At 38.2% G+C, this 24,979-nt stretch overlaps 3 protein-coding genes across 3 annotated transcripts; 2 read left to right on the forward strand and 1 right to left on the reverse strand.

The window, feature by feature from the left end:
* Window positions 1-1,151: 1,151 nt before the first annotated feature.
* Window positions 1,152-6,796, forward strand: dnase1 (deoxyribonuclease I). The gene is made up of 8 exons (XM_077559656.1): window positions 1,152-1,301; window positions 1,668-1,756; window positions 1,877-1,963; window positions 2,560-2,675; window positions 5,205-5,317; window positions 5,405-5,559; window positions 5,790-5,883; window positions 6,431-6,796. Exons 1-8 carry the CDS (start codon window positions 1,152-1,154, stop codon window positions 6,479-6,481), a joined length of 855 nt encoding a protein of 284 aa, XP_077415782.1. The 3' UTR covers window positions 6,482-6,796.
* A 198-nt stretch (window positions 6,797-6,994) lies between these two features.
* Window positions 6,995-10,835, reverse strand: eci1 (enoyl-CoA delta isomerase 1). Its single transcript, XM_077559655.1, has 7 exons — window positions 10,699-10,835; window positions 10,219-10,344; window positions 8,954-9,081; window positions 8,716-8,862; window positions 8,526-8,647; window positions 8,251-8,429; window positions 6,995-7,702 (listed from the first exon to the last, which is right to left on the reverse strand). Exons 1-7 carry the CDS (start codon window positions 10,739-10,741, stop codon window positions 7,536-7,538), a joined length of 912 nt encoding a protein of 303 aa, XP_077415781.1. The 5' UTR covers window positions 10,742-10,835; the 3' UTR covers window positions 6,995-7,535.
* Window positions 10,836-14,024: 3,189 nt separating this feature from the next.
* On the forward strand, window positions 14,025-18,520 carry LOC144043112 (growth hormone secretagogue receptor type 1-like). Its single transcript, XM_077556349.1, has 5 exons — window positions 14,025-14,160; window positions 15,764-15,939; window positions 16,021-16,810; window positions 18,292-18,389; window positions 18,500-18,520. The coding sequence occupies exons 1-5, from the start codon at window positions 14,025-14,027 to the stop codon at window positions 18,518-18,520; spliced, it is 1,221 nt and encodes a 406-aa protein (XP_077412475.1).
* Window positions 18,521-24,979: the final 6,459 nt, after the last annotated feature.

Below are 24,979 nucleotides of genomic sequence, written 5' to 3' on the forward strand. Positions count from 1 at the left end.
ACCGGAAACCTCTTAACGGGGGCAGGATATAAAAACGTAAACAAGCATACCGGTTACTTATTCTCCAACAATGTCCTCCCACTGTGCTTTTTGCACAGTATCGTATATAAAAGTATATCCTACCTGCTATATCCAGTCGCATCCCCATGTCATGCCATAGTTTGGCTTTCATACCTTTGTTGGCAAACCTTTTAACAGTAATATCATACAATGCCGGTCTCTCGCCAAAGAGGCGAAGTCATCTTCCCGATCTTCTAGACAGACATTGTACATTCAAATGTGGAGGATACAGCAGGGTGACGATGTGCAAAATTAGTGAAAAAAAATGGTCCAGGCTTTTCATCAGTACTGTTTATCTGCGTTTGTTCACTTCCTCTTCTTGCCCCGTGTGCTGATTCGCTAGCTAAAAGACAATCATAGTGATCAAATGGCCCCGACGCCCGATGACGGTTCAACATGTCGAATTTGCTTATTTTAGGACAGTAATTTATGCACCGATCAGACGGTGCATGCCGTCGGCCCAATGCTGTCTGGCTTCCGATGTCGGATTGGTGTATCTATGCCTTCAGTTCCTTCAGATCAAATTCACCGAGCCATCCTTTGTACATCGCTTTGTGCTTTGGGGCACAGTAGTGCTAGAACAGGGTAAGGCCTTCTCAAAATGCTTCCTACAAAGTTGGAAGTCCAAAAATGAACCAGTGGGAAAATTTAGCATTTCTCTTATAATGCTATTGAACTGCGGCAGACTAAACAATTTAACTACTCCTCCACTAGATGATCCAGTTTTTGGGACATTTTTGGTTGAGATTTTTTCAAATCTAAAATATCTCCATCCCAAGGTTGACAAACACTGAATTAAGTGATAAAGAATGTTCATACAATACATTTCTTATCACAGTGTAAATTTCAGAAAGCCTTTGACCACTTTTTTAACTTAAGGTAACTTTGTTCTCACCTGAGTAATACATTATCCAGTAAGTGTAATATTTCACCTATCATAAAGTAAAAAAAAAAAAAATCTTCCTTTAAACTTCAGTGAAAAAGAAGCAATATCTGCACATTCATTGCCTTTCTTTTGCAATGCATAGCTACATTTAATCTATAACTTCTGTCAGTCAGAGTTTTGTATATCTATTTTTTTTCTTATCAATATGACCCCCAGGATGAGTTTGGTGTACCGGTTGGGTCTTTTTTTGGCCCTGCTGCATCTGTCTACATCTTTGCTGTTGGGAGCCTTCAACATCAAGTCTTTTGGTGACAAGAAAGCCTCCAACACAACCTTGATGAACATCATCACCAAGGTCAGATACAAGGTCTTACTGTACTGTACTTCTGGATTTGTGAAGGATGATGACCATATGGAGGGAGGGGTGTGTTCCATTGATGCTATGGTAACAATTGGAGACAATTAATTCCTGTATCTGCATCTTTATCAAGATCCTCACTAAGAAAAAGTTCAGTTTGCTGTTGAAGTGAAGCATAATGGCCTACTTTACTAGTCAGTTTGTGGAGACAACAAGCAATAGGCAAGAAAGGTTAGAAGATACCCTGCTTAACCTTGTTAATTGACAGATGTAGTCAGATGTATTTGTAGGACGTGGATTACATAAATTGTACTTCATTTCATTGACCATTATGACAAACAGCAAACACTATAACTGTTGCAGATCGTCCACCGCTACGACATCATTCTGATCCAGGAGGTCCGAGACAATGACCTCTCAGCCACCAAAAAACTCATGCATAATGTCAACAGGTTAGGATAAATATAAAACGTTATGTAGTGTTGTTCATAGCGATTCCTTTTATAATATCAACAGAACAGTATGAAAGTACGTTATAAATGCTCATTAATTCATACTGTTTGTTTTTTCAGAGGTTCTCCACAATTTAGGTACAAGCATATTGTCAGCGAGCCTTTGGGTCGTAGTTCCTACAAGGAACGCTATCTCTTTCTATACAGGTACACACTATAGTTTATAATACTTGCATATAGACAAATATGCATGGTTCGTTTTTATTTTGTTTTTAATTCATTTTATAATACAGTTACAATTACTCCTAGTTTTTAGAGCGAGTTTGTTAGTTTTCATTTCAAAAATTGCTTTGTTTAGTTTAATTTCTAGCCATCCATCCATTTCCTAAACCGCTCATTCCTCACAAGGGTCGCGGGGGTGCTGGGTGCTATCCTAGCTGGCTTCGGACCCTGAACTGGTTGCCAGCCAATTCAGTCCATTTTTATTAGGTTTACTGTTGTTTTATTTTTTGTTTTTTAATATATGGCGTATATGGGGGGCAAGGGGTCATTAAGTATTTTAATGTAATGCAAACTCCCAAACATCTGTTTGGCCTTTCTTCCGTACAGCTGTTCTGTAATATCAACATTAATAAATTTAAAATAAACCCCAAAAGCTCATGTATGAATTAAATTGACAAAGACACACACACACACAATTGGAGTGACAAAAGCATCTTGTTTCTTACAGAATGTATTATTGTGAGTGTGACCTTATGTAGCTTACTGTAGTATATCATCAACATTAACATGTTTCTTTCCAGGGAGGAGACCGTGTCAGTGGCAAAAAGTTACACGTATGACGACGGTTGTGAGCCGTGTGGGAATGACACTTTTATAAGGGAGCCCTTTGTCGTCATGTTCTCCTCAAATGACACTGGTAGGGACTCGAAGATAATATTAAATGAAAGCAACATTATTTATGAAGGTTCGTTGATTGTAACGTATACAGCTTACAATACTGCGGTAATATTAGTCATTTTGTACAGAGAATAGAGAAGCTAGTGGAATCTGAGGCAAAATTATGTTGTTTAAAACACTGGTTCTCAACCCCAGTCCTCGAGTACCCCTATCCAGGCTGTTTTCCATGTCTCCCTAGCCAACACAGCTGAGGTGCGTTATCAGGCTTCATGCAGAGAGGGCTGATTAGCTGATCGTTTGACACACCTGTGTTGGCTGTGGGAGACATGGAAAACGGGTTGGATAGGGGTACTCGAGGACCGCGGTTGAGAACCACTGTTTTAAAAGATGCAAAATTTAATAAGCAAAGTGTACATTATGTTTGCGCATGCGTGAAAATCAAGTTAAAAAAAAAAAAGCATGGCTACCAAAATGGCCATCATTTGAATGGCAGAGATTGGAGTGCTGAAAGTGTTTGCATAACTGTACACCTTAAAGCAATGGTGTCCAAACTCAGGGCCAGAGTTCTGCAGGTTTTGGATGTTTCTCTTCTCCAACACACCTGAAGCTCATCAGCAATGTTGAACTAAGGTGGATGGACGAAGCAAGAAAGGAGCTGGACACCAAAAAAAAGTAACTAAAAGCTACTATGCAAAAAAAATAAAGACGATACAAAATCCCCTAAACACTACAACAACAAAAAACGCAAATGCACGGGCGCAGATGGCACTGGGGACTTGGTCAGTTTCATAAAGACCAAGATTCGTCCCCTACACTTTCAAAGGGTTTGCCTGACGCGTGTACACCTTCGAACACATTTTGCTGCCTTCATCAGCGCGGCTTGTCCCCACTGTGGTTGACATAAGCGAAGTCCAACTCTATCTGATTGCAGGTTGCAGAAAGTAACACCCCACCCCCTTCACAAGACCCTTCTCAGCAAAGTGTGCATCTCGACAACGTGGTGCATTATGGGTAGTAGGCCTGCTAGTAGTCTGCGAACAACTTTTCATAGAGATCCGGACATTGACGTCACACGTCCCAAAATGGGCGTCAACGCAACCATTTTGGCAGCATAGAAGACGCCTCTGCCATTTTGAGAAAACAACAAACGCCACACCTTAACGATTGACAGCTGTTGTGGATCAGCTGCCACAGCAAGAAGAGGCAAAAAAAAGGATTGAGCATGCTCCAGGCTACCAAAAGAGGAACCAATGCATCGCCAAATTGAAAACACAACAACTTCCTGACACTTTATCGGCAATCCAACATGTTCACCTCGCGCATGTATATCATGTCCTTTTCATCAAAGTGACTGTCAATGCTCTTGAGCGGAAAGTTGACCGGATAAACTCTAGTTTTTACCCTCCTCATCATTGTAGCCCATTAACGCTGCGCCAATACTTTCCTGCCGCATGGTGGCGTGGTCAGAGAAAGTCACGTGACGTCATGATCTCTTGAAAACTAATAAAGTCTGACCGCAGTAGTCTAACGGCAGAAGCTCTGATTTGGACCATTTCGTTGGAAATTTGATGTTTTTTTAAATTTAATCTATTTCAAACGTGCATAGCGTGTCGTTACTGACTGCCCTCTGCCGGGACACAACAGTTCAACTTATTTAAGTGCTTAATATTTGGCTGAATGTGTGCACTTTTCTGGGAGTTGGACTGAGGAGGGACACCGGGACGCGAAGGAAGAGACGGGTCGGATCTTTCTTCAATTGGGGCTAGAAGCAGGTTCTTAAATGACCGTCACTCCATTAGTTTAGTTACACGTACGTCTGGCAAGCTTCGTGATGCTTCCGTCTGTTCCCCTCGGTTTCGGGATATTGACAAAATAAATATGTTAGACAAGAAATGTTACATTTTAGCCTCTTTTGCGTCCGTTTGGATCTTTATTTGCTGTCTGGAAAATGGGAAGAGTGAACGGAAGTTTATATGCGTACACTTCCGTCTTCTCTTATTACCCTCCTATAGACTCAATTAGGACAGTTAAAAATGTCACAAAGTGCACCTGTCGTTTTGTCACTTAAGCCTGAAAGCCGTTTAAACAATGCTTGCAAGCATTAAGGTGTACAATTACGCAAACACGTTCAGCACTCCAATCTCCGCCATTCAAATTATGGCTTTTTGGTAGCCATGCCTTTTCTTTTTTTTACTAGATTTTTTACGCATGCCAAACATAATGCACACTTCGCGTATTCTTTAGTTTGACAGCAAAGTTGAACTGGGATGCAATAAACAGATTAAAGTATATATTTTTGAAGATTTATTCCCAATGCCATACTGCCGCTTGTTGTGTATGAGTAATGTTAATGTGCATCTGTACAATTTCTGTGGTTTTATGTCCAAATGACTGTTGTGAAAAAGATAATCAAATGGTGGCCTCATTCTTTGGAACACTGTATTGTATATTAATTAACTATTGATCCCCCACACTATAAAATAATTGGAATTAATATTGGCATTAACTTTGTCATACTGTCTCTTACTGATGGTCTTCTTGTTTCTAGTTGTGAGGAACTTCGTTCTGATCCCACAACACACTTCGCCAGACTTTGCCTTGCAGGAGGTAGACGAGCTCTACGATGTGGTGACTGATGTCCGTACCAGATGGAACACCAATGTGAATATAATTTGATTGCGTAAGAAACAATTCATTATTTATACTGTATAAAAGTAAATGAGTGACACTCATGCATTGGACTTGCAGGACATCATTCTTCTCGGTGACTTCAACACAGACTGCAACTATGTCATGGAGTCAGAGTGGACGCAGATCCGCCTCTTTACAGACAAGAGCTTCCATTGGTTGATCCCTAATGAAGCCGACACCACAGTGTCACACACCGATTGTGCATATGACAGGTAGACAGACACGAATTCTGTGTAGGCACACGCTATGTACACAACGTCATAGAAATAGGATCTAGAATTGAAATCCAAACTATTTTATACATTTAAATACATTTTACACAATATATTAATATTTCACAATTTCAACTGCACATTATTATTATTATCAATAATAGCTAAAGTAGAACATTTGAAACAGATCTTGTGCCTGAGTAGTCCCAAACTTACTTATGTGTTTTAAGGATTGTGGTGACTGACGACACAAAGAAGGGAGTAGTGCAGCACAGTGCTGAGGTGTACGACTTCATGGTGGATCTGAATCTCAGCTTCAGTATGGTAAATATGGTTGTGGAGGCGAGTGGACATGATCACATTGCAAATATGTGAGCAATTTCATGCAGGGGTACACTGAAGGAGCACACTTTCAAATTACTGGTGGTGAGTGGGGTGAAGGAACAACACTGGATGAGGAACGCATACCTCAACATCTTGATGTTAGGGTATTTAGATGCACATGATTTAGTCTGAACTCACTTAAAGTAAACATACAATAATGCAATTTTCCCCAAATTAAAACAGCTCCCAGGAGTCTTAAGTGTCTTGGAGACGCGTTTGTCAAAACACTTATATTAATTTGTGCTAACCACCATCAGAAGGCAGCATGGGGCAAATACATAGACAGACTCAACACCTTGTTTTTTATCTACAACTATTAAAAATAATAATAAAATAAAAATTGGGGGCCCTCACATGCCACTTTATCCTACAAAAAGTCCTTGTTCCATACCACACTTGCTTTATATTAGTATTCTTACCTTAAACGTTAATGTAATTATTTATTAAAGGAAGTATACTACTGATAAGTGTATACTTTCTTTCTCAGGCATTGGCTGTCAGTGACCATTACCCTGTGGAGGTGAAGCTGATTGTTTGAGCCCATGGGAAATCCACATCAAACTAGACCATCAAATTCCCCAATGCACAATCAAAACATTCACTCTGGGTCTCAACAATAATCAAATACAAACTATTAAATCTCTGCAAATTACAGAAACTGTGTCCATCTTTTGTAACATAGCTTTTTAGATGTTTTACAAGGACATTTGGTGAACACTCACACATGATTTAGTCTTGGTATTACCTAAATGTATTGAACGCTTTTCAATCAAATATCATATACAGTACGTGCTTCCTCTTTTCCACCTTACAGTGTGCTCACAAGATCTTTATTGAATTACATTCAGTTATTTGTATTCACATAGTGTAGTGCCAATTCATTAAAAATAAAATAAAAAGCTCTCAAAGCAAATGTCTGCACAAATTTAATTTGACTGTTAGATTCATAGAAACACAATTAAGTTATGTTGTGGATAAGACACAGCCTTAATCGCCTGCTTTATTTGATAGTAATAGATCAGCCAGGACAATTCATGCTGAAGTGCACAGATTGTAGAATGAGCATTTTATTTCAAGATACGAACATGTGTATCACTGTACAACAGTGGCACAAATTACACTTCAAGGCTGTAACAGCAAAAAAAAATAAAAAAGCCAAATGAGTGCTTTAAGTTTGAACAATTACAGCTACATTCCAACAACAAACCAGATAAAACTGAATACAAAGGGAAACAAAAAAAGAACAGCACCAAGTTTTCATGTCTGGGTTATGTCAGGCACTTCAATGATGAGAATGTGATGCTCGTTACAATAACGGGAACTCCTGATATGTGAGGTGAGCTAGATTTGTTCATACCATTAAGCAAATAAAACTAATTCACAATATTATATTACATGGACATCCGAACAGGCCTTCAATAGATTGACACGACCCAATTAGCAAAATGAGCAAATTCTCTTGCTGATGTTAGAAAGACGGGTCGAACCTGAAGTAGCAGTACTGGACAATGACATCACAGTCTTAGCAGCACTATTGTTCAGTCAGTCAAGTTGACTTCTGATCAAAGGCCTTGGCTTATTACACAATATTATCAAGCCTTCCTCTTTTTGAGCATCTCAAGATACGTACGGAGTGACTTTTGGATGGCGTCTTGGGTGATGAAACTCACAAAGTTTTGGACGTCAGCCTCTCTTTTGGATGTCAGCTTGTCGATGGTCGGCTTCCTCATCATGGACTTGGTGATCTGCCTGGCGTGGGCTGGAAAACACAAGACGGATCGCTCAGGTCAATAATAAAGGCATTATTTGACATTACTACCAATTTTAAAATATCTGGTAGTGCATCAACTTTCCCAGGAATCCACAAAAGTGCAAAAAAATGTAAATAAGTATTTGCAAAGTTTGTAAGTATGTACCCTATATCCAGTGAAAATATGACTAAACTGAGGAAAATAAAATCAAGGATTCTCTCATTGGCAACAAGGTAAATCTCACAACAAAAAATCTACATTTTATACGGTCACACAGCTTTACTTGTGAAAATTGTTATATGCTGCTTGTATGGCTTGCTGCTCCGTGTGTGTCAACTAGCAGCCGTTTGAAGGTTTACAATGATAACATGTCTATGCTTATTTCTATTAGCCAGTCTATGGCATTATATTTACATACAGTATTAGCATTTAGCAAACCTGCTTTCTTTAGACAAAATCATTTGGTTGTACATTTTAGTGTAAACGGGGATTCACATGCATGCGCTTGACCGATAAGCCAAATGTAATGGCCTGTGCTCCTCCCACTATTACACACCTGGAATGGCCAACCACTTGGCCATTATCTGCTCGGCTGTGGTCATGAGCTTATCTTCTGGGACTATCTGGTCCACCAGTCCTATCTTCAGAGCCTCCGTTGGGCTGTAGAGCACCCCCAGAGCCAGGCCCATCTCTGCGTGGCGGTGACCCACCGTGTTAACCATGGTGTCTTTAAACCTATGAGCAGCACAGGGAATGCCGTTTTAAGTGCAACTTGTATCATGACATTGCTATCATTTTTGTCCTCAGTATTGCAATGTGGGGAATTATTACCAAAAAGGTGCAACTATGCCGAGCTGAGTCTCATTAAGGCCGATGCTATACCGTGGGTTGTCCACCATTATTCTACAGTCACAGGTCAAAGACATTAAACAGCCACCTGCAGGACTGGAGCCCTATGGAAGGAGGGAAAACTAAGTTTTTTTTGTTTTGCTCTTGTCAAGGCCTCAGTATTGCTTCGTACATTGATTGCAGCTACAGTGACCATGTTGGAACTGTAGAGTTTCAGCCACATCTCCTGAACAGCTTTCCAGAACTCCCCACAGCGTTCTGGACTCTTTCCATACATCTCCAAGATGTCTAGCCCTGCTGAGAACACCTTGGGTACACTCTGCATCACAAAAAACAAACAAAAACAATTTAAGAAAACCATGTTTTAAAAAAAATCATCACATTAAAAATGTTGCAAAAGAGTTTTGTACAGAGGTAATGATGAGGCCATGGCAGCTCTTGTCCATTTCTAGCTTCTCCAAGCTGATGCAAAACTCTGTGAGGAAGTCCAAACTGAGGCTGTTGACTGGCGGACTCTGCATATGCATCACAGCCACGCCTACCAGAAGAAGACATCCGACACACATAAAAAAGAAGATAATTTACACAATTAGTCACAGAAAAAAAGTCTGCATGGGGAAAAATAGAGCAATTGGCAATTAATAGTGATTTCAATTGTGGCTTCTCACAATCACAAAAACATTATAGTTCAAGAAAGGCAATTCATGCGTTAAACAGCACGGTGTGTGTGTGGGTATGCAAGTTTCTGTGTTGTCAAAGTGTCCGAAATAAATGCACCTGTTACTTGCAGCAGGACTATTATAATATTCTATTTTGACATCCCTGAGCAAGCCTTGTTGTGATGTTTATTGACACTCCAATTGGAGTTTACGTTAAAACTAAACGCACAACAAAAATATTTATATTTTTGTATAATTAAGGGATGGAAAATTGGATCAAATATTTGTTTTTATTAAATCCAATTCATCAATTAATTGACAGTCACAGAATAATTTACAGACTAATTGTTTATTAAAATACTCATAAGTGATCATTGAAAAATGTGCAGCTAATCCATGTGATCAGCATCGGAATCGACTGATCTCACTCATGGATGATCGGTATCAGAATTGGCAGCACTCCCTAATGTTTTCCTTTAGGGAGAAGTAACAAATACATTCAAATTAACTGGTAATCCTGCTTTTGTTTGAATAGGAACATGACGTGTTCAAATTGAAATGAGAACCATGTTTGTCTATTTATCTTTATCAAAATACTGTCAACATCTCGTTTTACAAACCAGGTTACTCACAAAAACTGTGCCCCAACTCGTGGTCATCCTTCTAAGGTTAGATGTACACATATATGGTTTAAAACGACACAATTCAAATATGCATCACGGCATAGTAAGGGGGGGGGGGGGGGCAGTTACATTTGACTCTTTGGGCACAGTTTGGATATTTTTCTAATTGTTTACTAATTTGTTTGGAGTTAATTTGAGGGAGGCTGTACACTGACTATGTTGAAGCAAAATGTGTTGTACTCACTTTTGTGAGATACTTCATTTTCAAAAATCATACTCAGGGGTGTTTCTACTATTTCAGCCTTCTCATGTAGCTCAACAACTTATTTCCATCCATCCATTCATCTATCTATCTACCACCTTAGCCACACTTGAAGCAGTCTGAAAAATTACCTGTACTCTGGTCCAGATTCACTGAAATTTTAGACGATGTGGAGTTGTTCCTCTGATGTGTAGCCAGCACCGTCGATGCACACACTCTGCCATGATTGGTGTTGATGGACAGCTGTGAAAATAGGCCTGGACACATATGCACACATACTAAACACAAGGAACTCTCTTCAACTGAGATATGCTATTTAATGACACTAACCAAGCACCTCTTTTCTCCTAAATACGTATGGTTTAAAATGTGCAAACGACACAATACACATTGCCTAATTTAAATATAAACGTACATTATGTAAGGAGTTAACTGAAAATAATAATGATGAGGCGATCGTTTGAATGAAAGACCCTCTGTGACCTTTGCTCCACATTCTGTGCCACAGATAACCAGCTGACCAAGAGTAGTTTCACGTTGAATTGTTCTTCAGTTGATAACGAAGACACAATGTGCTCCCAACATTGTAAAACGCTATACGGGCGACAAACCTGATAAAGTACGCTTATTCCTCAAAACTGCTCTCAACGCCATTTTTTCGTTTGCAGCTACGGCAGGACAAGAACAAAATCAGACCTCTTTGGACCTCCCTGGAATAACGCTTACGATCTATAGTGGACATTATGTGTAATTACAATTTCCGGGTTCGTGCTCTGTAAAATGAGCAGTTGGTTACGAACGGTGACGTCATGTGTTCTCGTTCGCAACAAATGACACTGGTACATACTCTATTTTTTTCTTTTCCACAGTCACTGGTAGAATCATAATAATCTGTCCTCATGCTATTTAATATGGATTTTAATACTGTAGCTCCCCATTGTTGTAAGAATAAGAAGGACTATTTTCTTGTGTACAATATAACAAAATTAATAAATGAAAAAATACACGCTGTTATATGATTGCTTTGGGGCTGTGCGTGTTAGTGATGGAAAATACTGTACTACAAAACTAAAATAGAGGCTGGCGCCACTGATATCAATATTGATTCCTTATGGTGATAAATATAATGGGCTCTTTGCACAAATCCACTACTTCCTGAACTCAGTACCACTCCTTTATTTCCTGTCTTTCATTATTAGACAAACTGATTAATCCAGGTGTACCTGACCTCAGTAACCACGACAACAATGGCCATACACACCTGGATTAATCAGTTTGTCCTGAGTTCAGGAAGTAGTGGATTTGTACAAAGAGCCCATTATCAATACTTTGCAAAATGTTTAGAACGTAGAAACACTATAAATGCACAATTTTAATGGGCCAATGCTCAAAATGCCCCTCAATTAATTTTTGAAAATGAAAAATTTACTGTAGCCGGCCAGTTTGATAATTTATTTTATAATAACAGTACTCACCACGAGATGGCAGGCATTTCTTAAGAACGCCCCTAGCACCCGTCTGCCAGAAGAGAGCTCCGTGTAAGAAGCCAGGACAAGAAACTGGTGTTCTGGTAAAAATAAAAATAAAAAAAGGACGAATTTAAACATAAACCTATCTATTTGCCTCATTTGATGCTATCAACCATGAAAGATTTCAACCTAAGTTGCCTCTAAAGCAAAAGCGCCATCTCATAAATTTTGTTTTGCTTTTAACAAAATAATCATCAACAGTAGCTATTGTGATGCAAAAGAGCCCTTTGCACAGGGGAATTATTTTTTTTGTATTTTTTTGCCTCAAAACCTTCATAATTGAGGAATGTATCTTTTATATGCATTTGCATTCACGCATTAAAATACTCTTCTGACTATTTGCTGGGGGAAAAACTGACTTATGCACATATTTTGTCCTTATTTAAAATTGCATTTTGGTAATACATCTGGTTCAAAAGTGCGCTGTATTATGTAGACAGTAGACACCCAACGGTGCTGATGAAAAATGGTGGCCCCCCTTCATCGTTTAAGTTGCCCATCTCAGCTGTAATTGATTTTTCAGCATCTGAATCCAATAGTGTAAGTGGGAAACTGAGTGTTACTTTTAGGTCCAAATCAGATAATAAATGATTAAATAAGAGAATGTGTCAATCCACTAGAGTTGGTCCGAGCTCTTCTTCCTTACTTGACTGGATTTGGGATTCTCATCCTGACAGACTCAGACCTGATTCATTCAGTGTCTATTTGCACCTGGAAAATTAAAGTGCCTCATCTTCCACCTAAATTTATTAAAGTATGGAAAAATCCTAGTGTTAAACCCCAACTCCACATTTAAGACATTCTGAACATCAATTGGGTTAGATTTCAAGAACTGTAATACCAAATACAGAAGATGCTTGGAAATATTTATACACTGAACTTGTCGAGATAATTAACAACCATGCTCCCTGGAACATTTAGCCTGGATAAAATGAGATCTTTTTTTATTCATTTTGACAACGAGATGCAGCGTGGATAAAATATTGTTTACAAAGTGAGTCTTCTGATCTTATCTCTAATATCTCTAAAGAGTTGAGAAATAAACTGAAACACCAAAGCAAACTACTATGTTGGTCATAAAATTTTAAGAACCCAAAACAATTTTGGAGGCAAATTAATAGCATATATCCACATAAAATCTTACTACTTGTATTAGAATTAAAGATGCATTGTGGAGTTTAAAAAAGTAATATTAAAGCTTTTTTTTTTACATCTTGCATGCTCCACCAATGCCCAGATGAGTACGAAGAGCCCTGACTGTTTTACTCTGACCGCACCTATCAGCTTTATCTTCCCTGTCGCTTTAAGATCGTGCACGTACTCGCACACGCACCATGAACGAGCCTGACACAGATGCTGCAGTCACGCTTTGGGCCAGAAGTGGCAGTCGCGAGTCAAAATGTGACAAACTCCACAAAGATCCTTTAACAATGAAGTGAAGTATTATTAATTGTTGAGGCATTCAGACAACATTTCTCTATGATTGCTAGCTCTGGGTCTGGTTATTCTTTTTCCGACTGCAACTTGAGCTAAAACAGATGTGGCAATTGATTCTGCTTTAGAACTATTACACCAATTGATGTTCAACGGGTCATTGATGGGATAAGGTCAGAGTGTAGTGCAGGTCCCGAAAGTCTTAAGATAAAATTGATTACATTTGCCTCACATGTTTATATTTTTGAATAAAACATTGACATGTGATCCTGGGTTTTGATTCAAATATCGGTAAGTTTCTATCAGAGTATCGATATCCAAGTATCGATCCATCTTACTCTTGTGTGTGGAACAGAAGCTGATACTGGACCATTTAAGATGAGAGTTGGTGAGAGAGGGGTACATCATATACTGTATGTCTAAACGACAGCCACAGCTCGAATGTGTCTATGGAGGTGTGCTACACATGGATGCCTCTCTTAACCGGTAAGTGTCACATTTGACTTGAGAGGTTTATGATTTTGTTTCGCAAGTAGGATTTAATATTTCTTTAAAGAGTATGTATGGCTTTACTGGACAGTCGTTGCAAATTATGTTGTCATGATACTAATAATGGCTGGGTCTAATTTAAAAAAAAAAGAAGAGAAGAAGACCGTAATGATGATTTCCAGAGAGTGACCATATAGTCAGATTAGCAGATTAGATTTGGAAAAATGTCATGCTATCTATTGAATTCACTATTCTTCATTTATTTTATGTGTAAATTTACACACTTTTAATTATAGTTTTGTCACTATAAAATATTGTTTAATTCCAGTGAAAATTTTAGAATATATAAACTGAATTACATGACTAAAAAAAGCATCTTGTCCACTCTGAACATAGGCTGAATGTTATTGAGTGGGAAATCCATCAACGTGCGTCCTGCTGCTTTCTCTGTGTTGTTTTTCTTTGAAAGCTCACCATGTGAAATAATGGATCTAATGGCATTGGAGGACATGGGCAGTGGCTGTGAGGGAGATAACTGTGGCCAAGCATCAGACTTTCTGGAGGACTGTTCCAGCCAAAATTGTGATTTGGAGGAACCTATGTTTGGATACACAGAGCTCGGTTGGTATTTGTAGCAATAAATAACAAAAGAAAGAAAGAAAGAAAGAAAGAAATTGTCTGTAAAGTATTTCCAAACATTCTAAAACATCTTTAATTATGATACAGTTGTGCGGTATACCAGTGCCAACTACAGCCACAAAATATTGTTAAATACCTCTCTTTTAGTAATAGAAAAAAACATGAAGTCGCATGATTTACCTTCGTGGGCCACATAAAATGATGAGGCTGGCCGCATCTGGCCTTGAGTTTGACACCTGTGATGCACCAACGCAACAGTAAAGTCATGATTTTAGAAAAAAATAATAATGAAATAAAATTATTAGTATTTAATTATTAAAATTATATGCCAAATAAAACAACCAAATAGTAAGTGCAGTGGTGACAAAACATACCTTCTTGTGCTGTGTGACAAAGTACAGTAATCGTACAGTATTTTTTTTTAATAAACCCTGGAATACATTTTTTGCTTGTTTGTAGAAAGCTTTTCAATACTGTCATCTAAGAAAGAAAGGCAAGACAATTCAGCTTTTCATATAGTGATGATGATGAGTTTAGTTTATTAAAAGGACAGTGTAGAGTAACATTAAAAAGATGGCTGCACCAGATTTAGCACAATGCTAGTTTCCATCTGTAGTCCCCATAAAAAAGGTGGCTGCACAGGGGATAGACAGGAGTTATTGATGGTGAGACAGTAATTGTGAGATGGGTGGATGACAAGTCATGGTTAGAGAAGTTGAATGCAATTAAGAGCACAGGTGGAATCTCTCAGCCAGTGGGTTGGACAGTATTGCTAAAGTGAAAATTAAAAGATCCCAGGAGGACAGAAAGTCAGAGGGAAGAGATGGATTAACAAGTCAAAGATAACGAGTGTCAGTGAAGCTTAACCTTTGTTAACAAAAAGTTTTTTTTTTTTTTAATATGCATTTTTGTTTTTTTAAATGGAAGTCAACCTTAAACATTTCTTGACAATAATACGTGACCTCAATAGTCTAAACGTGACATTATGATTAATATTATTTGTGGAATAAGAGTTATGACGCAAAATCCAGCTGTTTTTATCCATCTCAGGGGGCGGCCATTTTGCCAATTGCTATCGACTGAAGATGACATCACAGTTGCTCAGGGCGCAGGCAAAGACCAATGACCTGTTTTCTAAAGCTGCGCTGTGATTGGTTGTTACCTGAGGCCTGAGCAACATTGATGTCATCTTCACATCAGCAAGTGGCAAAATGGCCGCCCCCTGAGATGGATTTTAAAAATGACTGGATTTTGCTGCTTAAATCATATTCCACTAACACAATATTAACCAGAAGTCCATATTAAGACTAGTGGGGCTGCATAGAACATATTATTGTCAAAAATTTGTTTTGGGGTTGACTCCCCCTTTAAATATGAGAAATAGCGTAGATTACACGACTTTCTCGACTTGAGTTTAACTCCTCCTTTCCAACCAAAGTCACCAAAAGGCTCAATTATTGGATGACTCTGAGAATTAGACAACAAATATGAAGGGCTCCTGAGTCAGAAGACATGACGTCTGACTCCAGATTTACAATAAGAATTCAAATGACTGACCGGAAGAGGCCTCTCTTTTCATTTCTAGTGTGCGTGACGATCATCTACATTCCCGTGCTGCTTCTTGGTCTCCTAGGAAATGTTCTGACAATTCTAGTGGTTTGGCTACGTCCACACATGAGAAGTTCTACCTACTTGTACTTGAGTAGTATGGCTGTCAGTGATCTGATGATACTTCTGCTCCTACCTCTGGATCTCTATAAGGTACATCTTATTTGTGTATGATTTATTTTTATCTTTTTTGGTGCAACTTTAGAAAAAAGTCACTGTCTCTTTCCCTTACAGTTATGGAGGCCCAGACCCTGGCCCTTGGGTGATCTTGCCTGTAAGATGACCATGTTTCTCTCGGAGTGTTGCACCTTCTGCACCATCTTGCACATCACCTTCCTCTCTCTGGAGAGATATGTGGCAGTCTGCTGGCCAATTATAGCAAAGACGTTGGTGACACGCAGCAGAACCAGGATTCTTATTGGCTGCCTGTGGCTGGCGGCAGCAGTCAGTGCAGCACCTGTGTGGCTGATGGTTGGAGTTGAGGAAGTTGGACAAGAAGATGTCAGGGTCAGTGGACAGATGGACGTGGATGTTGAACCGGTTGGCTTTACAATGAATGGAGATGAAGGAAGACATATGTCATCTTCATTTGAGGGAGAACTACATGAACACAAATGGGGAGAAAAAGCAAGGCAGAGTGAAAGAGCCAGAGGGTTGAAATTGTTTGACAAAGAAGAAGCAGGAATGGATGCAATAGGTGAAATAAAAGACAAAAAAGAAGATGAGGTGAAGGAAGTTTGTGGAGGTCACTGTCAGCAAAGCAATATGAAAGAAGACGAAGGAGGAGGATGGGAAGCAAGTGTTGCTCAACACGGGACTTGGACTGACAGAAGGGAGTGCCGTTGTACACAGTACGCCATTTCCTCTGGGCTATTGTCAGCCATGATGATTCTATCCAACCTCTACTTCCTGGTACCGGTCTGCATTCTTGGGCTGGTCTATGGTATGATCGGAAGGACACTTTGGTTACGCCCACAGAGCAGCCGCAGAGACCAAAGTCATCGGCACACTGTCAAAATGCTCGGTAAGGAAAAGTCACACTCGCTGGCACTATGTGGGCCAAAGTTCTGATTTGCCAACATGTTGTGGAATCAAAGTGCAATGAACCACGTTGAAGTGAGTTGAGAAGCCTCATTTAGACAAAGCTAGTGCTTTAGCACCACGTTGTAGTATCTCCCGTGAATAGTTGTAAAAACATAAACAATATTGAGCATTAAAGAGAAATGAAAAGAAGCTGTGCAAAATGTCATCATAACATCTCTATGACATTGCAAGGATCAATAATTATAGCATACTTTATACACTCCCTTTCATGTCTAATATCACTCATTAGCGAGCGCTTGATACTATACTTGCCTTCACTTTCGGAGTTTCAAAAGCGAAGCAAATGCAAATAAACCTTATACTGTGTGTATGTGGCTTATGGACACATCACAAAACACAGCAATCAAGTATCTGCCACACGACATGTTTTGTTGTTGTTGTTGTTGTCTTGGACTTGAAAGGATTCCGACTTTTAAAACTCAGACTTGTCTCCAACTTAGCCATTGGACTATGTTTTTATTCCTGGAAATTAACATCCTCTTTCAAAAGAAACTTGAAATAAAGTTTTTCAGACAATCAGAATTGACATTGGCCACACGGTAACCGTGGTTACCAGGCAGCAAGCCTGCGAGGTTATGAATTGGTTTTACTTACCATCGAGAACTGGTGTTAGTCACAATGTCTTCAAAGAAAACCAAACATGAAGCAACTTGCAGATTCTGTAAGAAAACAATTTTGGACACATACGGCACCACGTCAGACTTTGTTCAACACTTGCAGAGAACCCTAAAGATGTAAGTCGCTGCCTGCCGCCGTTCTTTCTTTAAATGGCATGCTCCATGTCTTCACATTTTTGTATTCATATTAGGGAAAGGAAACAACACAATTCTCCAGCCATTTTCCTCTCTGTGACATTATTTTTTTTCTTCTATCTTTCAAAGACAATATTGAAATAAAGAAGAAGAAACGAGTATTTTTCTGTTTTAAGGTTTACACTTGATCTGATCTGGGCTTGGACCCGGACCTTGTGGACTGTAACTTGACTTGGACTCGATAAAGGTGGACTTGACTACAGCCCTGCTTATCAGAAGCTAACACTGCTCGCTAACGCTAATCTGCACATCTAACAACTCAATGCGCTTAGCTAGCACAAAGCCACTCCAGGCTTATTTTGACCAAATTTTACTTTTTGAGTATTCTTATGTGTAGCTTTTCCAGGCACATCCTGTTTGTGAGTCCCTGCAGAGTAGACCAAACAGTCCCCTCAGAAGCACTTCCAGAAGCGTGGCAACTGCTGTATAATTGCAAAGATGAGATCAACCCCATATGTTTCTATATTGTCAGCATTCTGCAGGTGTAATGACCAGATACCCAAATACATTTGTGTTTCCCAGAAAAAAAATAGCAATTGTTATGTTGTGTTTGTGTTGTCTTCCCTCACTGCCTCTTTTGTCCCCGCAGGAGTGATCGTAATGGCGTTTGTCCTGTGCTGGCTGCCCTTCCACGTTGGCCGGACGATATTCTTTTTCTCTCTGGGCACCGCAAGTGACCAACAGACTGTCAGTAGTGATGAATCTATCAACAACGTTCGCAATGTTACTAAAGCTGCTAGATCAGACCTGAATGTTGTTAATACTATGTCGGCTTATTTGTATGAACCACCCACCAGAAGTCAACTGGATCCAAGTAGCCAAAGAGTCCCAGATGTAATTACAAGCACTGTAGAACACAACAATTCAGTTGACACACAACAATCGACACTTCTATATACTGCTTTCATGGAATCACAAAGCAACCACACACACTTCACTAACGACACACATTTGTATTTTCTATACTATCTGTCTCAGTATTTAAACCTGTGCTCCTCTGTGCTCTACTACCTCAGTGCTGCTGTTAATCCGTTACTGTACAATGTGATGTCAGCCAGATATAGACACGCCGTACACAGCCTCTTGCACACATACTCACAAAGACAAGTGGAGACACTGGAGATACAGCGAACCACTTCCAATTTGTAAAACATTAATACTACAATGTTGAAAAACAGTCCTTATATCTATTTTTTCAATGCCATCCACTTTTCCGTTTATTGTTTGCTATTATCCTGCATGTGTTGATGTTTTTAACTCATTCACTGCCATTGACGTAAAAAAAATCATTTGAACTATTTCTATTAGTTTACCATTTTTTCCCACTTTTGTTAACAAGAGTATGAAAACCTAGAAATGTTTTTTTATTGTACATTTAGAAAATATATAAAATGTATGATTAATTATGAGTTAACGATTGAAGTCATGCGTTAAATTACAATAAAAAAAATTAATCGCCTGACGCGATTTAAAAAAAAAAAAAGATTTAATTAAAAATTAGGAGCGTCACACGATTAAATTCGTAATCGTAATTAATTGCATGACTTCACAAATTAACTCATGATTAATCACAAATTTTATATCTGTTATAAATGTACAATAAAAAATTATAGGTTTTCATACTCTTGTTAACAAAAGTGGAAAACATTTTTTAAACTAATAGAAATAGTTCAAATGAATATTTGACGTCTATAACCGTCAATGGCAGTGAATGAGTTAAAGAGGGCTAAACAGCCTTGTGTACACACATGATTTGCTGCCTATTGTGTTGCATGCTCCACACACTGTTAAATGTCTTTATGTGATCCCCTCCACCATAAATAATGTCATATTCGTGTGTTGTCGGCTTCAGAATGTTTCTCCTGAAGTTTGGAAAGCAGGGCTGCCTCAGGCTAAAGGACAATTGATTGGATTTGTCAACCAGGCCCTTCCTGACATTGATGTTTTGTTGGAAAGCAACAATATGAATCTATAAAATTGAGGGTGACTACTCAGGTGAGTGAGGAAATCATTCAAGTTTATAGTCTGCTGTCGCATGATGTAATACTAATAAAAAAAATCATTGTATTAAACAAAAGCTATCAGGTCTCTCACTAGTGTTTTTTTAATGGCCATGCAGTTGCAAATGTTTGCTGTTATTAAGTAAAGTTATACTATATTGTTTTTTTTTAATGACTGTATTTCTACATGAATGTGGAATGTTGTTTGTAGCTAAAGATTCAAATAAATCCTTTAAGTGCCAAATAAACTCTTCAAATGCTTAGTCTTCACTAATAAGACAATTCAGCACTCTAGTAGGACAACTTAAAAGTAAAACTGCACACTTGTCAACATTGGTATACTACTAGTACTACCAGTGTTGTGAAGATGTTAAGTAGAAATTAATACCACTTTAGCACTGCTCGTAGTAGGCCTACTACTGAAGTATGCTTACAAGTTGGGCCTATTTGAGTGTAACCGCTAAAACACACACCTTCACCATCATACTTATTCACTGCATGTGAATATTTTATTCCTAAAAATGTGTTTGGTTTCTATTTGGTTTTCAATCAGTTCCTGTTGTTGTGTTATAGTGCTCATAGTCATAGCGTCATGTTGGTCACAGTCAGATCCGTGATTTATCGTCTCTGTTGTAACTGACAATTTACACCACTAGATGACGCTGTGGTCAAAGTATTTATACAGTAATATATGTCCACCTTCCTTCTCTGAACAGGTGTAAGCCAAGCTTAGCTCCCTCTTATTTTGTATATTGAATTAATACAATTAGTCTTTGTGTTAGCTGATGGGATCTTTTAAGTTTTTCAGATCAAAGTTATTGGTTTGTAATTTCTCACGAGGTGATTGGTGGAGCACTTGCGTTGAGGCACGCCCATTTGAGTGCAGGTCAGGTGCACATCATGACTTTGACTGGACTCGCCCAAGTGGCATCCAGGGGAGGGGAGATTTAACTGGTGGTGGGGGGGCTATAACTAATAAATACATTTAAAGTGTAACTTGAAAGAACAAAAACATGCAATGTATTGCTACTGCTAAAAACTAGTGTGTAATTATGTTTCTAAGAATGTAAATAATATTGAGAATGTCTTTTGTAAATGAGCTGTAACCTTGTGGACCCCACTATTTAAGAGGGTGTGTAAAGAACGCAAGCTGGGTAGGGAGCCCTGGTCCACGAGAGCCACTGTCCCGCCTGTCTCCCTCCTCCAACACAGCTGACTCATTATCAGCTCATCAGCAAGCTCTGTAGAAGCCTGATAGTGATCCTGTTCATAAAATCAGCTGTGTTGGTGGAGGGAGACATGGAAGACAGGCAGGACAGTGGCTCTCGAGGACCAGGGTTCCCTACCCCTGTGTAGCTGTGGAGGAGAAACCTCTGTGGTTCTGGTTCATAGCGCTGTGGTGAATAAAAATGAAGAACTCACACTCTTCTGGTTTTTAACACCATCTCAGACACTAAGGTTACACAATCGTGGGCTATAAGGCCACTTAAATTGTTTATAAATAGTTAATAAATTATAGTATTTTTACAGACAATGTTTGTTTGTATATACATTAAATATGTTTGAAGATAAGTGCTAAATTCGTGCATAGACTGAGAATAATGCACTTTGTAGTACTGAATAGGTGTGATAGAGCATTAGCTCTTTTTTTTTACATTTAAATTGTCAGGATTTTGTAGGCGTAGTAAAACCAAACCCAAATACTGTTCTTTCTGACATGATCATTTCATTTGTAACACATTTCACATCAACAAAAGGTTATTGCTATCATATCTTCACAGAAAAATGAATGCAGCTAGCGGATTTTCTAAATGGGCAGGTGAGGCAATATTTCCAAGGGAATGGTATTCATAAGAATTGAGAGATTCCGATTCCATTACAGCATCCTTGAGCGCCTCTTTTCCATGTCTTCCTTCTCCAACACTTCTAAATCAAATGGTCAGCGAAGTTGGATAGGCCCTCTCGACGACTGGACTACAAGATACTGCTTATTGATTTGATCCCTTATCAATTCTAATTGGGTCAGGGGATGAAAATAACTCAAATGATATACTGTACTGTATATCATTGATATTATCATTTTACTCTATAATATAATACAAAAGATGTTTCTGCATCGTGCTAACCAACATTTTATATCCCAATAAAGCTAACTTTATATCCTGAAAATGATTTACATCCCAAAATAGCACTATGTCTTAAAATTGCGCAAAATTAATTACTATTTTATGCAGCAAAAGAAATGTAAAATACAATAAGTCACAAATAATAACAAATATCCAGTGGGAAAATACCATTCAAAACAACTAGTTATACATTATTTATTAATTTATTTAACCTTTATTTAACCAGGTTGGTCCCATTGAGATTAAAAAGAGAGACCTGGCCAAGAAAGGCAGCAGCAAAAGAACACAAAGTTACAGACATACATTACAGAATGGGTACAAAGTACAATATTTTGGTTTAAATGATCCATAAAAATTGTTCAAACAGCCAAACTAAAAACATCGACACTGTATGGAAGCTGTTTCCATGTCTTTCAATTTAGATTTAAAAACATTTAAGAACAGCAGTTCTTTGAGTTTTAAGTCATTCTGCAGAAGATTCCATGGCTGATAATGCTGAGTAAACAAAAGCTTTTTATTTTTTTAAATTTTTAAATTTATTTTTTAACCAATTTTTGTCCGTACATTTGGGACAGAGAGCAAAAAGAGGTCCTGCCAACGCAATGAATACTGTCCGGTGCTTCTCTGCCTGATAAAAAACACAAAGATAGAAGGGAAGCAGTCCAAGAATTGCCTTATAAAACACAACTAGTTCTCAAAGAATGCACACTGTTGTGTAAATCGAAATGTAGTGTAATCTACTACACATGACATTGCCTCCAGTGTCACTCGCACTCGTGTATGAATGGTTGGTGGCAATGTTTGGTGGTGGTCAAAGGGGCCGTAGGTTGAAGTTGATGAGTAGCGATGTGCATGTGAATTTTGGTGACGATTCTTAGCATCTTATTGTCATTACAGTACATTTACTGTATGTATGTCATGAAACATTTGGGTGACAAAAGAGGAATCGTTGAGTGTAATTGTCAGACAAGCAAACAAACGATTATGAGAAATGAATTACTTTTTGCTTGCCGGCCATAGTTGTGAGACTAATTGATATAAATTAGTATCGGTATTGGGGCATTGGTAGCAGTATCATTTCTCTCCATGAGGGTACACTCATGTACAATGACAATAGTACGTGATGTCTACTACTATACAGTTAATTGTACTAATACAAAGGCAACATTCCTCCTCAAGGAGCCCAAATTTGGCCCAACTTCCACCTTAAATATTATCATGCGTACATGAAATGGCTCTTTCCTGGGACTGAACTTGGGAAGAAATATGTATTTTCATTTATTCCCTGCACTCTCTCTGGTTGCGCATAACTGCATAATAACGGCACTCCGGCAATTAGCAAAAACAAAGCAGCACTTCACAGCACACGGTACAGTGGGGAAATCAGTGCTGTGTTTCTGGCCTACTGATACAAATTCAATACAAATCTCGGCGCATTTGAGAGGAGTTAAACACCATTAGCAGGAGAGCATTTAAATGGAATTAAGAACTCAATTAATCTCGCATCATCTGGGTGCAGTTTAGACACACACATTATATGCATCTCAGATGTGGGTGCTCATGTTTGAAAGAATAGAGCCCCAAATCTATCACAAGAAACTGTATTCCGTTGTCCCTCTTCTAGAAGAATGCACAGAAGATTTCATAGAGTCCCCAAGCAAGGTGCTGAGAGTTGCACCCGGTGGCAGCCTCGCCTGTGAGAGGGAGAATGTCAATGAGCATTAATTATGGAACAGTAAAGGACAAGGGGGGGCTATTGGATTTAGAAGCTGCCCAATTACTGTGCCAAAAAGATCACAGATGAAGAAAGGATTAAGATCTAAGATATAGGAGAAAGATTGTATTTATTTGAAATCCAAATTTACCAAGCATCCATCCAAAATTCAAATGAACTTTAATTACCTGAAAAGTTCTTTACAATGATATGTTGTAGTATGGCTATGATATGCGCTCCACTGATTAGTCGTTACCTAAGCAACTGTGATGTCATTATCAGCCGACAGCAAGTGGCAAAATGGCCACTCTCTGAGACGTATAAAAACTGGTGTTTTTTGCTGCATAAAATATATTCCACAAATGCAATATTACTGGTAATCAGTATGCTATATTTAGACTAGTAGGGGCGCAAAGAACATATTAATGTTGAAAAAAAAGGTGTGTGTGTGGGGGGCGTGGGGGTGAATTCCACTTTAACACAATCAAATAAAGACAAAAATGATCATTTAAAAAAACGATAACTAACTTAAACTACCTTTTATGTTTATAAATCTAACTAAAACTAACAATAAATACAGCAATAGGTTACTGTTCTTTGTTTTCATCTTTGTCATTTCATTTCATTCATGAGCATTCATTCATTCTAAATTTTGACTGTCCGGCTGCACAGAAGAAGCAAGGTTGAACAGTTGTGTAGGAATTGTAGTTTTACTTTCCTAAAAAAAAAAAAAAAAAAACACAAAAAAACTAAAACCAATACTAAAACTAAGAAAAACTAAACTAATACTCAGTCTAAAAAGTAGTTAAGATGAACTGAATATAAACAAATAAATAAATAAATAACTATAGGGTGTAACAAAAAATCTAAAATTATTATTACCCTGATGGCTTGAAATCGATTCAGTAATTTTTCCACATACAGAGTACATCTGTATGTGGAGTGAAAATTTAGAACAGGCTGAGTACTGATTTACAACAATGTTCAAACATAAATAAATATAAAATCAAATTTTTTGAAAAGTATAGGGAAGTGCTTTTCAATGAAAAGTAACATTGGTTGATGTTATTATTATTATTGTATTATTATTAGTATTGTTGCTATTGATAAGGAAAAACATATATGTATATGTAAAAGTATGACAATATATGCATAAGGCACACTGTTCAATGTGTTCACTATTAATAATTACTATAGTAAACTTGATTAATAATAAAGCTATATTAGCTGTATACTAGAAGTTTTTTGTTTGTTTACTATACATACCTACTATTTATTGTGTAATGGATGTTAAAAGGAGTACGACCTGATACGTTTATACTTCTTCCTACTCCTTTTCGAACATGTATATGTAGCTCATGACTGAGTAAAACGCTCTGAAACTTTCATATGTTGCTTTCGTTTGCTCGAATGTTTGTTGTTGTGTTTGATATGCTT

Source organism: Vanacampus margaritifer, chromosome 2 (genome assembly GCF_051991255.1).
Source record: "Vanacampus margaritifer isolate UIUO_Vmar chromosome 2, RoL_Vmar_1.0, whole genome shotgun sequence".
Classification (NCBI taxonomy): Eukaryota; Metazoa; Chordata; class Actinopteri; order Syngnathiformes; family Syngnathidae; genus Vanacampus; species Vanacampus margaritifer.

Bases quoted from the DNA above. Each gene is read 5' to 3' on its own strand.
- LOC144043112 (XM_077556349.1), top strand. From the start codon at position 14,025: ATGGATCTAATGGCATTGGAGGACATGGGCAGTGGCTGTGAGGGAGAT. The intron at 15,940-16,020 runs GTACATCTTATT...TTTCCCTTACAG, and splicing joins TACCTCTGGATCTCTATAAG to TTATGGAGGCCCAGACCCTG. The intron at 18,390-18,499 runs GTCAGTAGTGAT...ACCACCCACCAG, and splicing joins CCGCAAGTGACCAACAGACT to AAGTCAACTGGATCCAAGTA.
- eci1 (XM_077559655.1), bottom strand. From the start codon at position 10,741: ATGGCGTTGAGAGCAGTTTTGAGGAATAAGCGTACTTTATCAG. The intron at 10,345-10,698 runs GTTTGTCGCCCG...ATATGTGTCCAG, and splicing joins GAATAAGCGTACTTTATCAG to GCCTATTTTCACAGCTGTCC. The intron at 9,082-10,218 runs GTAATTTTTCAG...TTCTTCTGGTAG, and splicing joins GAATCTGGACCAGAGTACAG to GCGTGGCTGTGATGCATATG.
- dnase1 (XM_077559656.1), top strand. From the start codon at position 1,152: ATGACCCCCAGGATGAGTTTGGTGTACCGGTTGGGTCTTTTTTTGGCC. The intron at 2,676-5,204 runs GTAGGGACTCGA...TCTTGTTTCTAG, and splicing joins GTTCTCCTCAAATGACACTG to TTGTGAGGAACTTCGTTCTG. The intron at 5,318-5,404 runs GTGAATATAATT...TTGGACTTGCAG, and splicing joins GTACCAGATGGAACACCAAT to GACATCATTCTTCTCGGTGA.